This window comes from Panthera leo, chromosome D4, assembly GCF_018350215.1.
Source record: "Panthera leo isolate Ple1 chromosome D4, P.leo_Ple1_pat1.1, whole genome shotgun sequence".
NCBI classification, from domain to species: domain Eukaryota; kingdom Metazoa; phylum Chordata; class Mammalia; order Carnivora; family Felidae; genus Panthera; species Panthera leo.
Genome location: NC_056691.1, coordinates 59279633 through 59295650, shown reverse-complemented (window position 1 = coordinate 59295650; position 16018 = coordinate 59279633). Strand labels below are relative to the sequence as shown.

At 53.1% G+C, this 16018-nt stretch overlaps 1 protein-coding gene across 2 annotated transcripts in view; it reads left to right on the top strand.

Moving 5' to 3' along the window:
* The window catches only part of SHB (SH2 domain containing adaptor protein B), a 134319-nt gene that overhangs the window by 100067 nt on the left and 18234 nt on the right, over positions 1 to 16018 (top strand). For both annotated transcript variants that reach the window (XM_042912615.1, XM_042912616.1), the window contains exons 4-5: positions 2877 to 3048; positions 8227 to 8346. In XM_042912615.1, the coding sequence (XP_042768549.1) occupies positions 2877 to 3048; positions 8227 to 8346 (292 nt within the window). The remainder of the gene's footprint in view (positions 1 to 2876; positions 3049 to 8226; positions 8347 to 16018) is intronic.

Sequence of the window (16018 nt, the reverse complement as noted above, 5' to 3'; positions counted from 1 at the left end):
CTTAACATCCCTCCCCTCACTGAGGTATTCACCTCCATTACTTTCCCTAACTGGTCTCCCTGCCTCCCTGTTTGCCCCCCACATACCCTCTCCATCAACAGAGTCAATCTGAGGATGGCATTCCCTGATTGACCCGTCCATAAGATCAAGACCCAGCTCTTTAGAAAAGGGCTGTGTGACCAGGTGCTCACCCCTGCCCAAGGTCACCCATCCAGAGCTCTGCAAGGCAGGTGATTCACCTCTTCCCAAGAGGTGACCCCCCCACCCCCACCCAAGAACATACACCATTTGACTAGTTGCCATGAGGGCTGGTGTGTTCAGCAGGAGCCCTGGTGGGAGAGCCAGGTTGCTGGGAAGCCAGGCAGGGGCCCATGGTGACATGTGCCAGGGCCCCAGCTCTGGGCTTCACCCCTTCACTACCATGGTGAAAGCCCAGGTTATCAGCCAGATGGAAGAGGGCTCTCTCAGACACCCAGCCCCAGGATGTGTACCTTAGAAGGGCCTTGTCATTGCTGTCTGTCCCTGTGGTTGGGACAGAACTGTAGCCTGAGAGGAGGGCAGAGCCCCCAGCAAGCCCTCACTCTCTCCCCTCCCCACACTTCCAGTCCTGGTCTCCCAGCTTGTCAGTGTCTCTAGATTAGAGTTTGGCCTCTGTCCTCCTTCCTCACGAATTTTAATTATGATTTTCTGAGTCCTCACCTCCTGGAGAATGCCAGCCCTGTCCCTCCGGTGCTCAGGCCAAAAGGCTGTAGCCCATCGATCCGCTTTCCCGCACACTCCACTGGGAATGCACAGACAAGCCCTGTCGGCTGGTCCAGCAGTGGCATCCTCACTGCTCTCCTTGTGCACCTCTCTCTCTCTTTCAATTATAAACTTTTTTAAGAGCAGTTTTAGGTTCACAGCTGAATTGAGCAGAAAGTGCGGGGAGTTCTGATAAACCCCCGTCCTCCACCCTTTTTGGCACAACTGTCCTGTTCAAAAGTGCCAGGTGAGACCCTCAGAATGACTCTCCCTTTCTCTCAGAATAAAACCAAAGTCCTTCACAAGACACAATGCCTGATGATCTGGCATGGTTTCCTCCCACCAACCCTCCATTCCCACTGGACTGTATTGTTTCTGTCGCCCGAGGCATGTTCCCACCTCCGGGCCCTTGAACTTGCTCTTCCCTCCGCCTGGAATGTCCTTCCTCTGGGTTTTCTTCATGGCAGTTAGAGCAGCTGGTAGGTATGCTGTAGCTCAGACGTATCCCCCTTACTGTGTCTATCCCTGCCCGGACTCTGAACTCCTCCGGCAGGATTTCTGTCTGATTTGCTCACTGCTCTTTCTCCAGCCCTGACCTTGCCTGGCACATGGGAGTGAGGGTTGAGGAGCGGAGCAGGTTGATGGACGGGCTGCCAGCCTCCCCTGCAGTCATGAGAGTGACCATGCACACGTGGGTCCGGCATGTCTAGAGCCTTCCATTAGCAGGAATCTCCCTTCCCGTTGTTTCCCATCGTGGTTAATGCAGAGTGTGTTTTGGAGGGATGGAAATGCTTTGCAGTCCTGATGGATGATCTTGCTCAGCGGCAGAGACCTAGAACACGTTCACCCACATTCCACTCCCCCCACAGTCAGAGCTGGGTTTTCCCACCACCTCTCCTGAATGTGAGGTTGACGGCTCGCCACTTCTGTGCTTGCTCTTTGGAGATCGTGTGTCCGTGGGCCTGCAGCTGGACCTGGCTTTGGGAGCTTGTTCCGCAGGCCCTGGCCCGTCTCACTCTGTGTGCTAGGCCCTTAAGAGGTTATTCTGTCATCTGATCTTCACAGTAATGTGGTGATGGGAAATGGGGCCTCAGAGAAGTTGAGTAACTTGGCCAAGTCACACAGCTAGCCACTGACAGTCTTGGGAGAGGAACTCGGTTCAATTTGGAAGCTTGTGTGAAGTACCTGGCATGGTGTCCACACTGAGCAGACATGATAATAATAAAAGTAAATATTTATTATAATGTTAATTGAATAGAACTACATGCCAGGCACTGTGCTAAACTCTCGGTGATGTCACCTGCCTGAATTCTCGCAACAACCTCATGAGGTAGCGACAGTTATCATCCCTTACAGAGAAGGAAACCAAAGTCCAGAGAGATAACTTGCAAGGTGGACTAACTGGTCTTCAGGAATGCTTCTGGCAACTCTGGGTTCAACTCTGTGTTTTCTTCCCTTTGTGGGATATCTCCAGGGTCCTGCCCTTGAGAAACATCCTCCCCAAGTCTGTGGGGGTGAACGATGCTCCCACAGGCCCAGAGCCGGGAGAAACATATGGCGGGGCCTGCCCCCGTGCTGTGAACTGCTTCAGCCTCACCTGGGTGCAGGGTGTGGGACAGGGCTCTCTGCGTGTGGGGCGTCCATGCAGAGGGCACTGAATGAAGAGGAGCAGACATGGGGGGTGCAGCATGACCCTTGATTGGAACTCTGTGGGCTTATCCCAGAAGAAAGGGAGCAGATGTGGCTGGTGTGCCCTGCAGGGGATGGGAGTATGGGAGGAGAGGAGCCACTTGGAGGCAGAAATGGGAAACACCTGCCCCCCTCAGAACTGTCCAGGGAACTGAGCCCTCATGGGAGTGCCATGCCCCCCTTGCTGGAGATTGCAGGGGGTGTCCTTCGGGGATAAAGCTGAGCTCAGTGGCCTCTGGAGCCCCTTGAATGCACCATCTGGTTCTGACAGCACCTGTTGTGGGAAACTTAAGTCTCTTGAGCCATGTTCGTTCATTGCCTGGAGTTCTTCCCCCTGTGAATCGTAAAGCCCCAGTAAAAGCAGTCGACTATTACCCCACTGTGCACCACCCAGTAACCTCTTGGGTAACACTCTGGTGACCACGCACTTTCTTTCTCCCCCACAGCTCAGTTTAACGGCAATGAGAAACGGCAATCATCCCCCTCACCTTCCCGGGACCGGCGGCGCCAGCTTCGAGCTCCTGGAGGGGGCTTCAAGCCCATCAAGCATGGGAGCCCTGAGTTTTGTGGGATCTTGGGAGAAAGAGTGGATCCTGCTGTCCCCCTGGAAAAGCAAATGTAAGTTCTAAGGGAGCAAGGCACAGCCTCAGCTGCAGTTCATACAGTCACTGCTAAGGCTGAGAGAAGATCAAAGCCACCATCAAGTCAGTGGCTGATGAGATTAGGGTACATGTCTCCTGATTCTTAGCCCCATACCTTTTCTCTTCATAGTGTATCACCACCTTTACTTTGGATTATTATAAATTGGATTCATTTTCTAGCTACATTGATAGTTTTGCCTTACATCTGCTTGGCATTTGTTGGGCAAGGATTTAAGGCTCTAGATTTGCGTTTTCTCAGCCCCTTTCCCCTGAGATTTCCCACCTCGTGACCCAGTCCCATCCCTGCTGCCGCCTTCCCTCCCTATTCTTCCCTAACACTGTCACCCCTCCCCTTGACCATGGTGGTCACCTCCCTTCTCACTGTGTGCATGCCCCTGCTCTGCTCTGAAACCTTCAGTGGCTCCCCATCACCTCCAGGATAGTCTCATCTCCCTAGCCTGCCACTCAGTCTGTGAATTGCCCCCAGACTGCTTTTTCAGTGTCTCGCCATTCCATATACCTGGACTAAAGTGAGCTTCTCCAGGTACTTGATAAATCGGGTCCTGCATCTTCTGCTAATACCTTTAGCTGTATCATCCTCTTAACAAGCAAATGTGCGATAAATGGGGTTATCATCCCCGTCACGTAGCTGGGAAATCAGGACTCCAAGAGGTGCACAGCCTTGGGATGTCACAGCCCACAGTGCAGAGGCAGGATTGGAACTCCAGCCCTGTGCCTTGACCTCACTCTCCCCTCACTCACCTGTCCTCGTACACACTCTTATCCCTCACCCTTCGCACAAGACTGGCACAGAGGAAGCACCATAAGGACAGGAGATGTGCTGACAGCTCGCCGATCCCTCATCAGACTGTCCCACATGTGTGTCACGTACTATATTAATCTCCAGCGGGGGATTCTGGCCTCAGCACAGCCGGCAGTGCATCCCTCACAGGAAATGCTCACTTGGCGAACAGATGCAGGGTTTTCCAAATGACATCATGTGCAATGGGCCCCTTTTTCAGCTATCATCTGATAGATATGCTATCATCTGGGGGGGGGTGCGCAGCCTCCTCTGTGACCCCCCATGCCTGCTGTACCGAGCACATGGGGGAGCACTCCCAGTGGGCGTCTTTGCTAACTGTCTGTCACAGCCACCCAGATTGGGTGGTAGGTTTTGCTTATTTCTGATCACTGTGTACTTTTTAATTAACAAAACATGATCCAGAGATAGCTGGGTGCTGTTCAGCCTGCATCCTAACCATTTCCACCCAATATCCCTCTCTAGCTCCTGCCCCTGTTGGAACATAAGCTCTGTGAGGGCAGGAACTGATCTGGGTCACCACTGCATCCTCAGTGCCTTGGAACGATGCCTGGCACATAATAGGTGCTCAAAAAACAGTTGTCCAGGAAATGGATGAAGTCCTCAAAGAGCTGTCAGTGCTGTTTCTTTCCCTTCCATCACCTCCCATTCTCTCTCACTCAGCACAGTAGACGACTCCCTCCTTTGAAGATACACTCTGCTCCTGGTTTTTCTCCTGCCTCCCTGGCCACCTCTTCTGTCTCCCCAACTGGCTCCTCACCTCACTCAGCTTGACCTGAGGGCGGGATGGTCTTGGGCTGGATTTCCAGCTACGTGTTCTCCCTGGGTAGTCTCAGCATCCCACATACCACCTGGAACTCCCAGCTCCTACATCCAGCTGCCATCTTGGCATCTCTACTTGGCTGATGAATGGGCTATCTCAAATTTAGTATGTTTAAAACTGGGCTCCTGATCTTCTCCGGACACTTGCTCCTCCCCCAGCTTCCCCACCTCCATAAATGGCATCACATCTACCTACTTATTCAAGCCACCAATCTGGAGTCTTCTTGGATTCCTTTTTTTTTGCCTTACACTAGCATCTAATACATTACTAGGTTCTGCTAGTTCTCCACGCAGAATAACAGGCTGAATCCATCTGTTCCTCTTTGTCTCAGAGCCACCTCCCGTGTGGACCACCACAGAAGCCCCCTACCTCATCTGCCACTCTACTGCCCCTCTGGCCCCTCTTCAGGGTAACCTGGTTGGTCTTTTGTAAGACCATCCAGAGCAAGTATCATCCTCTTTTTAATACTCATTGCCCTCTGCTGTGCTTAGATGAAATCAGACTTCTTCCATTGCTCACAAGGCCTCGGGAAATTGGGCTCTGCCCCCCTTTCCACTCTCATCCTGTACCACTCCCCATGCTCACAGTGCTGGGCAGGGCCATTCTTGCTGTCTTTCTGTTTTATGAACACCCCAAGCACATTCCTACTTTAGGACCTTTGCTGGTTCCTCTGCAGAGAACATGTTTTCTTTGGCTCCTTACATGATTGGCTCCTTCTCACGATACAGATTCTCAGGTCAGATTTCATCTCCTTGGGAGCCTCCCCATTCTGTTCATTCTAACTTAGGCCCTTCCCGTGCCCCAGTCAATGCCTATCACAAACTCAGGATTCCTACATAGCAGTTGTCACTTTCTGATATTGTGTCCTTAATCTATTTGTTGACTCTCTGTCTTCCCTGCATCAGCCCCATGAGATCAAGGATGTAGTCAGTGGTGAGTAAATATTGGATGAGCTAATGGGTAATGCATAGGCTGAATGGCAGTGGTTGAGTCTTCTTAATCCCCAGGATTCGGGCATGACAGGCCAGCCCCACAAAGTCCAACACATCCCCAGACAGCCTCCTGCCTAGATCCTGTTTGCAGTCCAAGCAGAGCCTGCTTGGGCCCAGCAGTTGGCCCTCAGCCCCCCATGGGACCACCCAGGCCCACCCTGTTTCCTGGTGGACAACCTCATGCTGTCAGGCTGGCCAGTGGCTGGCCCTGGCCCCCTGAGTGTGTCCTTTGGCCCATCTCTCCCAAACTGCCTGGGTCTCCTTTGAATCTCGACCCGAGTCCCTGCCTTTCTCTCAGTGTGCAGTAGCTGGGGCAGCAGGGAAGGAGCCAGCAGCTCATCCTGTTTACCCACCAGGGATTACCTTTAACCAAGATCCCGAGCCCCCGGAGGCCCATCTGCTACCAGCTCAGCCCCTGTGCTCAGGGAGGGGCAGAGGGTGGGCGGCACTTCCCTAGAGACTTCTTCTAGGCCTTTCCCTGAGGATGGCTCTGCTTCAGATGGCTGGAACTTGTTTTCCTACTAAAACATGTTTGTCAGCTCACTGGGGGTATGTTACACAGGTGAAATTTCCCAGAAAACGACCTTGCCAAATCTGTTAACTCTTAGTTCTAAAGTCCATTCCATCCTTGTCTGGCTGTTTCCCCAAACTACAGTCATGAATCCCTTCCAAAGTGTGGCTTCAGCCCTCATATCTCTGGAAGTGTTTTAATTACAGGAGCCTATATTCCTCTTCATTTCTCTGTACATCTAGAAAAGAAGGCAGTCTACACTTCCCCTGCCCCTTCCCCTGCAGAGATCCAGCCCCAGAGCTGACCTGCTATGGGTGGTCACCTCCTGGGCGGTCAGTGACCCACATGCCCACTGGGCAGGGACACTTGTATCTGCTCTTCCCGCCCTTGCTTTCCTGAAGCAGTTGGGTTTTGAGGTTATAATTATGTCATCACCACCACTGCAGCTAACTGTTCAGAACGCTGCTTTGTAAATGGCAGAAAGTGTGCACTGAAAGGCAGTGCCGTGCTTTTCCCTAAGCAGAATGCCTGTAGCAGAATGCTCAGAGGCACTGTTTGCAGGGCACCCCTGGGCCGGGACCAGGAGGCAGCAGCATCCCTGCTTACACCTGGGAATTTGAAATGTGGCCTACGGTGGGCAGCAGCCTGAATAATGATAGTTGGGGGAGTTACCCATGGCCATCTGCAAGTTCAGTCTCTTTCTATGGATGCTGGGAGCTGCCATTTGTTGAAACTCACCCCACCCCAGGCTCTGCATATGCCCTTCTGTGCCTCATCTCATTTAATCCTCACATCCCAAGGCGGGAGTGGAGTGACCCTAACCCAATTGAGAGCCGAAGTGCAGCCAGGTTCCGCCGCTTGTCCCTGACTGCCCAGCTGGCGAGTGGCAGAGCGGTCTGTGCCTCTGTGGCCATCCAGCACCTGTGGTTCTCTTCCTGGCCCAACTCGCCGCCCTCCCACCACCCCTGCCCCTTAGAGACTGTGATGTAAGCAGAAATGCATTCTGGGTAGACCCACTGACTACCCCCATCTTGTGATCTTCACTCTTCCTCTGAAATTTTACCTTCAACTCTCCCAATCTTGAAAATCAGTTGTTCGTCTTTTGTCCTACAGCGGGGGGGCCTTAGTCATGTCGTCTGCCATTACACCCCTACCTTCTGATTCTGCTGCTCACCACCTAGTGTCCAGAAGCAGTGATGCCGGGCTTCCCACATGCCCGACCGATGCCAGATTTGCTTGACAGGAGCACTGGTGTGGCTTTCCCACCCAACCGTCTGCTGTCCTGAGTGACAAGCACCACCCACTTGTCCCGCAGATGCCACGGAGAGTCAGCACACGTCCCTCCTGTTAGCACCCTCTGATGGCCTCCGTGTCACTCAGATGGAGAAAGCCAGGGTCCTCTCATTGCACACCGGCCCCCTGAATGGCCCTGCCTGGTGGCCTCGTGGATTGCACTGCCCACCCCTCCCCTTTGGCTCCCTGCAGCCATGCTGGCCTCCTTGCTGTTTACCAAGCACATGGGGCACTCCTGCCTCGGGCCTTTGCCACCCCTCCCTCTGCCAGAAGCACTCTTTGCCAGTTACCCTCTTTTGTGGCTTCCTCCCTCAACTCCTTCAGGTCCACATTGAAAATGTCACTCTTTCCGGAAGGTTTCCCTGGCTCCTGCTTAAAATAGCAATCCCTACCACACGCTCCAAACCACACTACCCTGCTTCATTTCCTGCATAGCACCAAATTGTAGTGCAAGCCCTGTGAGGGAGGAGGCTGCAGGCTTGTTCACTGCTCTCTCCCCAGGATCGGGCATGCGGTACACGCTCGGCAGTTCCATACTGAATGACTGAATGCACACACACACACACACACACACACACACCTGCCTTATAACGAGGAGGCTGGGACATGCCAGCTGCCCCCAGACGGGGCTGAGCCTCCCCAAGGAGGAGTTTGCAAGGGTGTCAGCTCTGAGGGTCCTGTCCTCTTCGGGTTCTGACCCTCTCTCTCCTCTCCAGCTGGTATCACGGAGCCATCAGCAGAGGAGATGCCGAGAACCTTCTGCGACTCTGCAAAGAGTGTAGCTACCTTGTCCGGAACAGCCAGACCAGCAAGCACGACTATTCCCTCTCCCTGAAGTGAGTACAGCCTCGCTCACCCCTCTCAGCCCTCCTCGGCAGCCTCAAGTGAAGCGCTGCCTGGCCCTTGTGTCTGTGGCAGGAAGACCCGCCAGTGTTCCCCAGGAAATGTGCCAGTGTGAGATATTTCAAGCCTTGGTTTTTCAATTTGATCCTATTCTCCTGGAAGGCAGAGGAGTTCTTAATTTCCTCCGCCCTAGAAGAGGAGGGGCATTTTCCTAGGATTCAATATTAAATACCCAAGGAAAGCTTTCATATCTGCTGTGAACCAGGAACTGAATGAAGCTCTGAGTATACCTCATCCCTCCCTCAAACCTCACAGGAGTCCTTTGATGAGAAACATATGGTCCCCATCTTGCAGATGAGGAAACTGAGGCTCAGAGAGGGACTTGGAAGGCCCAAAGGGCAGAGCCAGGACTCCAGACCAGCTGTTTGACTCTCCACAGCACTGCACTGCCGCTGTGAGAACAGCCCTTTCCCTATGTTCCAGGTTGCTGTTTGGGTGGGTCTGATTTTTATGTGTGTCACAAAGGTTGTGAGGAGTGCTGGGAAGAGCCAGGGAGAATCCTGCTGGTGTTCTCTGTGGCTGCTTTGTAAACTGTTGGGCCTTTCTGACCCATGAAGCATCACTGTTGAGATAGGCAGCCTCAAAACGAGAAAAGGGTTTTTTTTTTGCTTGAGTGCTTCATCATTCAGTGCTATTGCTAAAGGGGACCCAACAGATTATCTAAACCCCATTTTACAGATAGGAAAACTGAGGCCTAGAGAGAGGAGGAATTTCCCAAGGAAATATAGAGAGCTAGTGGCAGAATTGGGGTTTAAGAAACCCAGGCCCTTTAGCCAGCACAGACCCCCGGGAACATTGAAGCCTTCTGCCTGGCTTCCTCTCTGCACTGCTCTCCGTTCTTAGAGCCTGTGACAGAGAGAGGGCCTGCTGTGATGTGACTATCAGCTGTGTAGACATTGGCAACAGTGCAGCCAAGGAATGAGAGATTGGCCTGCACTCTGTGCTCAGGACTGAGCCCACCCTGTCTGCTGGGCTCTGCCCTGAGAGGGACCATGACAAGTTGCAGAGCATGGTCAGCAAGCAGAGGCACTGGATATCTGCCTGGGGAAGAAAGGACGTGTGGGCACATGGTGGGAACCACAAATCTCTCAAGGATTATCAGGACAGAAGGAGCAGATGTGGTCAGGGGTCCCCAGATGGGACTTATGGGCAGGCAGATTCCAGCTCAGTGAGAGGAAAAGTTTTCTAACAGTCAGAACTGATCAAGAATTAGATCCATCCAAAACTGCCTCGATAGGTAGTGAGTGTCTCATCACTGGGGGTGTGCAAGTGGGGCTGGATGACCCTTGTCAGGGAGAACATGGAGAGGATTTCTAACAGCAAAGAAGGCACTCAGGACATACAGCACCTTCATACTTCACTGTCCACCATCAGACCTGTTGGCATAAAGGATCTGTTTGGTTTTCTCAGCCGAGAAGATCTCAGTACTAAACTGCAGCAGGGCTGGGAGGCTGGACTGGCAATGAGCACAGTCGGAGATCCCTCAATGGATTGAGGAGCGGGCGGCAGGGGAGCAGATGCACATCACCAGCCATGCTGACAGGGACCAGGGGGTCCTCATCTGCCCGCTGCTGCGTGCAGCCCCGCTCCCTCCCTCACTGTCCAAGGTAACTGAGCAACCCAGGTGCTCTGAAGTGATTCTTCCAGGTCTCCAACCCCACCCCCACCCCTGCCTCAAGGTGAACTGTGCTGTTCTGGGTTTCGAGAGGTGAAGGAGGCAGGTGACAGCAGAGATGGGATTCCCACGTCACTGTCCTTCCACAATGACTGAGGCAGCCCACCCACCCCCTGGGCTTCCTCAGTGCAGCACTCAGTACGCTGCCGATCTGCATTCCTCTGTGAATCTCTTCTCTCCTGGAATCTAGGACCTGGCTAGAAGACTGTTCCCAAAACCACTGATTGAGTGCAGCAAGGAAGGGGGGGTGGAGCACCCCATACCAGTTCCGGCTGACCTTCCATGACCCTCCATGAGCTGGACAAGGGCTGAGCCTCTGCACTAGGCGGACCAGGCCCCATGGGCACCCCGGCACAGCTCTGCCTGCATGGGAACAGTAGCCTCCCCAGTACCCAGCAGTGTCCAGTTGAGGCACCAACATGGAGCCATATAAGGAATCTCAAGCCAGTTGCAGAAGTAATCATACCAACAATACCTTCAGGGTCCATTTCTCAGTCTCCTGTGAAATGTGCCCTGTTATGCAAACAGGCCTAAAATCCACCTCCTGGATGGGTCTCTAGAAGAATATTTCTATCACAGCCCCAAGTGTGCAATTCCGTTTCATCCTGGGTGTGCACCGTTCCCTAAACAGTAGTACCACTCCAGAGGGATGGACAGCACGTTGGTTCTGTTTTCACAGTACAGGCTTATAGTCCTGTGTGCAGGGCTGCATGCAGTGGAGAAAGCAGGGGATAAGCTTCCCCACTCCACGGCCTTATGGCCTGGGCAGCCGTGTCACTTTTTTGAGCTTTCTCTGTGCACAGGGGATGGCAATGCTCTTCGTACAGAGGGAAAACATCTCTAACCCAACCAGTACAGTGTAAACATTATCTTGTATTATTCCCACCCTGCCCCTGCTTTCCCAGGTTGGCCTCATGGTTTCATTGAAAGCTGTTTTTTTTTTTTTTTTTAAATGTTTTTATTTATTTTTGAGAGAGACAGAGACAGAATGTGAGTGGGTTAGGGGCAGAGAGAGAGGGAGACACAGAAGCAGAAGCAGGCTCCAGGCTCTGGGCTGTCAGCACAGAGCCCAGCGCGGGGCTCGAACTCACGAGCTGTGAGATCATGACCTGAGCCGAAGTCGGACGCTCAACCGACTGAGCCACCCAGGCGCCCCTCATTGAAAGCTGTTTTTAAGGGCAGCAGAGAGAACCTATTGTCCAGAGTTCTGGACAGGAGTCCTGACCTACCACTCACTGCTCACTGTGTGACCTTGGGCAAATTCCTTCCTTCTGGGGCTCAGCATCCACATCTTTACATTGGGACTTTGATGGTTGCTAAGGACACCTCTGACATCAAAGAGTCTCTGACTCCCTAGATTTCCCGTGTCCATGGGCTCAGCCTTCCTTTGTCTTTGGAGCACTCTGGTCAGATCCCCTGCACCTCTCAAGCCAGGGAGGAAGTGGAAGAGACTGAGAGCTGGGCCCAACAGCCTGTGGCAGAACCCCCGATAAGAACACTCTGCCATCAGGCCTGAGTTTGGGTGACTAGTCTCTGCCCACGGGTGCTAGAAGTTTAGTTTTGCATGCTTGTCTAGAGCCATAAGATCCCAAAGGCCAGATGAGCAGTCTCACACGGCCAGATTTCCCTTGAAGAAGCCCAAAATTGAGGAGGCGAGCTGGGCCATCCTGTGGCTGGGCAGGGCAGCCTGCTAAGGGGAGGTGAGCTTGCTTTCCAGCATGGCCCTAGTTCACGATAACCAGCTCGGGAGCCAGCCAGGGGGTGATACCTGGCATTAATCACCTTAACCACAAATGGAACGACGCTGGTACTGAATGTCACGGCTGCTTGGGACAAGTGCCAGCTTTGCCAGCCACCACATGACGTGTGAAGTCTCTCAGATCTCCAAGGCCTGCCTGGTAGGGGCAGGGTACGATCAGCCTTCCCCGTGCATGGTGTTGTCAGGAGCATGGTGTAAATTGACATTGGGATTCCAGCTGTGTTTTTATGTGTGGATCCTTTGTGAGGATGTTCTAGGGTGGAGGAAAGATTTGGGGGAATCCAGCCTCAGATGACAGCCCTCCACCTCTTCCATCCTTCTCTCAGCAGATATTTACCAGAACCCACTGTACCAGGCACTGGGCAGGGCAGCATAGAGAGCTGAAATGAGAACAGCTCAGCTTAGGCCACAGGAGCTCACAGCCTGGCCCATCCATCCTGGGCCTTGCTACAGCCAGGTTTGCATGAAGGTCCTTGGGGACCTGGAGTTGGCACAGGAGTGGGCAGTCCCTGACATGGAGGGTTAGAAGTTGCAGGTGCACTTGAGCCTTAAAGAGAGGGTAAGTGGTCCCCAAGCAGGGACAGCTTGGGGGGATCTCAGGTGGCAGGGACAGCCCAGGCAAAGCCCTAGAGATGCAGAAGAGCTGTTGGCAGGCCTTGTGCCTGCCTCACAAAGGAGTTGAGACTTAATATTTAGTGATGGAGCCACTAAAGTGTAGGGCCACTCTCAAGGACCTGCCTTTATGCTTTAACCCCACTTCTTGACCCTGTCTCCCTGAGTATCTGCACGACCTTACATCTTAGAAGGCCTGAGCTTTTGCCCTAGGACAGCCCCACCAGGTGGCGAGGGCAGAGAGCACCATCTTTTTCATTTTAGGGTAAAGGCAGCTGAATGAACTTCCAAAACTGGAATGGAGGCCACGGACTCCCAGCCCAGTCTCTTCCCACCCCTCTCAAGCACTTCTTATACCAGGTCAGAGATCACCTGGAATGACCTTAGAGGCCTATCTGGTCCTGCCTTTCCTTCATGGGTGGGGAGACCCAGACCCAGAGGGGAATCGTGATTGACCTCAAGGCTACCTAGGTGGCAGCTGACCACACTGACAATAGAGACGGCGACTGCTCTCCACTGTGGGGACTGGCCCAAGCTGCCACCCATCTGCCCCACTAAATGCTCCCTGCACTCATGGTGATCCAAAATGACGCCTGCGCTCCTCACCTCACTGCCGGTAGATCCCCTCCCTGGCAGATACCCCCCACCTGTGGAGCAGCTTTACCGAGACCTTGCCCAGCTGCTTTGGAACACTGCCCTTATCCCCTTCTCCCAGTGGAACTCTCCCTCTTCCCAGTCTCCAACCTGACTTGGGGGCGGCGGGCCCTTAGGCTTCTTCTCAGCTACTAGCAGACACATTGGCCTTTCAGAACACTCATTCCACCCTCAGGGAAGCAAGGGGTTGAACCTTTAGATATTGGCAAGAAAACACCACACTCTAACAACTTCCTGTCTGGAAAGGCAAGCAGTGGGGGAAAGGGATGAAAAGTTGAAAAATCTCATTAAAAAGGTTCTTCAGGCACTTTGGACTATGAATGACTTTTTGCAAGTTCCAGTTTCATGAGTTTTTGCAAAGGAATCTGGACAAGATGAGGGAAATAGGACTTCAAAGACTGGAGGGCTTGCAGCTGGTGGGGGCAGGGAGGCAGGGTGAGTACCAGGGCTCCCCTCCACATGTGCTGGGCAGGCTCTGCCTGCACTGGGCCCATCCCTGGGAGCAGGCAGAGTGGCATTTCAAGGCCTCGCAAGGATATCGCTACTCCTTTGACAAGGTCCCCGCCCTGGCTTTCTTTAGGCAGTGAGAGTCCCAACCCCAGTGAGGGACATGGCCCCAAGGAACCCACATAAGTAGATCATCAGCTTTCGAATCCCTAGAAGCAAACTGCACGGCACCCTAGTAAAAGTGGCCCAGATTCTGACCTCAGGAGACACTTCTGGGGTCTGGCCTATTTGCATCAGGATGCAACTCAGTCTTGATCATTCAGGAGCCTTCCTCAGCCCCCATAAGCTCTGCCTCACTGAGCATCAGTTATGTACTGGACTCCAGCCCTCCAGGAGTTCGTAGCCAGAGGAGAGAGGATATTTATACCTGTTGACTCATACACTCACAGGACTGCTTGAGGGCCACTCAAGGCAGAAAGTGCTCAGCACTGTGAAAGAGGGAAGGCACCCAAAGAACAGGGTATTTGTAGGATGATCGGGTCATCCTATAGACAGGGCAGAGAGGGCAGCCCATGCAAAGGCAGGTAAGTGCAGACTTGTGTCAGAATGACAAATAACACTTCAGTGGGAGCTGGGGAGAGGTACAGCCCTAGTCGCCAAGCTGAGGAATTTGGGCTCTATTCTCTAAGGTAGGGGGCATCCCTGAAGGTTTTGAGCAAGGTGCAGTCATGTCCTCAGCTTTATTCTAGAACCATTAGTGAACCGGGATGCACCATGAGTATTGTCCAGGAAGGACCCCCGCTTCTGCCTCCCTCGGTCCTCCCAAGCCCTCCTTTCCCCCCACATACCCACAAACATGCCACTTGAGCTAGCACAGTCCAAGGGGCTAAGAGGCAGGCATCCCAAGGAGAGATCCAGGGCAGCCCTTTCCAAGATGTAGAGGGACAACATGGGCTCTGCAGTCAAAGATATTGAAGACTTTGGAGATTCAAAGAGTTTGAATCCTGTCTCCATCTTTTACTTGCTGTGTGATGCTAGGCAAGTGACTTTTACTTGCCTGATCATTGCTCAGAAAACCGCGTGGGCCACTCTTATAAAGCTGTTGCAGGAAGTAACGTGGCTCTGCAGGTTCACCCTATGCATTTGCTTCCAGGTTAAGGGCTCCACAGTTAGGGTGAAATACCTTTCCCCTAGGTTCCAAGGATGGTGGGAAGACTCAGCCCCATCTCCTTCTCCAAGGAGGAGGTGGGACAATTTATCAAGAACATGCCTCTTGCTCTGATTGCTTAAGGACACCTGCCTGGTTCCTGCTTGGAGCTCCACGTTTGTGCTGATGGCTGGGCAGCCCAGTCTTCACCAACAAACGCTTCCTGGGGCTCCAGTGTGGGGTGGTGGGTGTAGCAGGGCCAGGAGGAGCAGATGGGTTGCATTCCAGGGGAGCTGGGGGCACATTGCTGTTAGAGTTGTTTTTCTTTCTTCTCTCCCTTCATTGATTTATATAGTAAAGGAGAGAGTTTTCAAACAGTAGGCATGTCTGGGTCTGGGCAGGCAGGCTAGTGATTAATCTTCGTTTGTTGCTGCTGACAGCTAGGAGCAAGAAATAATAAAGGTTTGCAGGGTGAGGAGGGGTGGAGAGTGCAGAAAGGCTGCTCACTCTTTGGCCTTCGGTAGGGAGCACAGACTTCACTTCCCTCTACCATCAAAGCACCCCTTGTTGGTCAACATTTGAGGCTCCAGATACTTCAGGGTGGCTGCCTGCTCCCGAGGGTGAGCCCCAGGATGGTCAGGGCCTCCCCAGTTGCTGTTAAGCTCTCCGTACTGTGTCACCTCCAGCCCCAGAATGCCTGGACTTCCTTCATCAGTGGCCCTTTTCCCAGCCCTGCTCCTGAGGGCAAGGCCTAAAGAAAGGCAGGATTGTGCACCCAGAGGACTGTCTGTCTCTGATGTGAGGGACCCTCTGACTCCACGCCTCTCTGAGCTGCCAAGTGGGTGTGAGGGCTGCAGGAAGGGCACACGGAAGGGAGTTGAGGGGGGGGCAGACCGTGACAGCAGGGGCTACTGGGGACCTTGAGGCTTAGAAGGAGGAGGGGCTCTGATATGGTCCGAGGAGGACTGAGGCAGCTGTGAGTGGGCAGGGTAAGGAGCTGCCCATGCTGGGGAAAGAGCAGCACAGGAGTAGAAGCTTCCTACTTTCCAGCCCACAGTTACCAATATATCGCATCGTGAACATCTTCTCCGCCCCCAAAGGAGGCAGCTCTGTGCAGCTAAGCCATGGACCTTTAAACCCAGCTCTGCCTCTTAATAGCAGGGTGGTCTTGGGCAGAAGATGGTCTTAACATCTGTGAGCCTCAGTTTCCTCATCTATAAAATGGGTTTTACAGCTCTATTAAGAGACGTTGTGTGAGGTTTTTAGCATGTGCCTAGCATACAGTAAGTGCCCGTTCAGTAAATGAGTGGT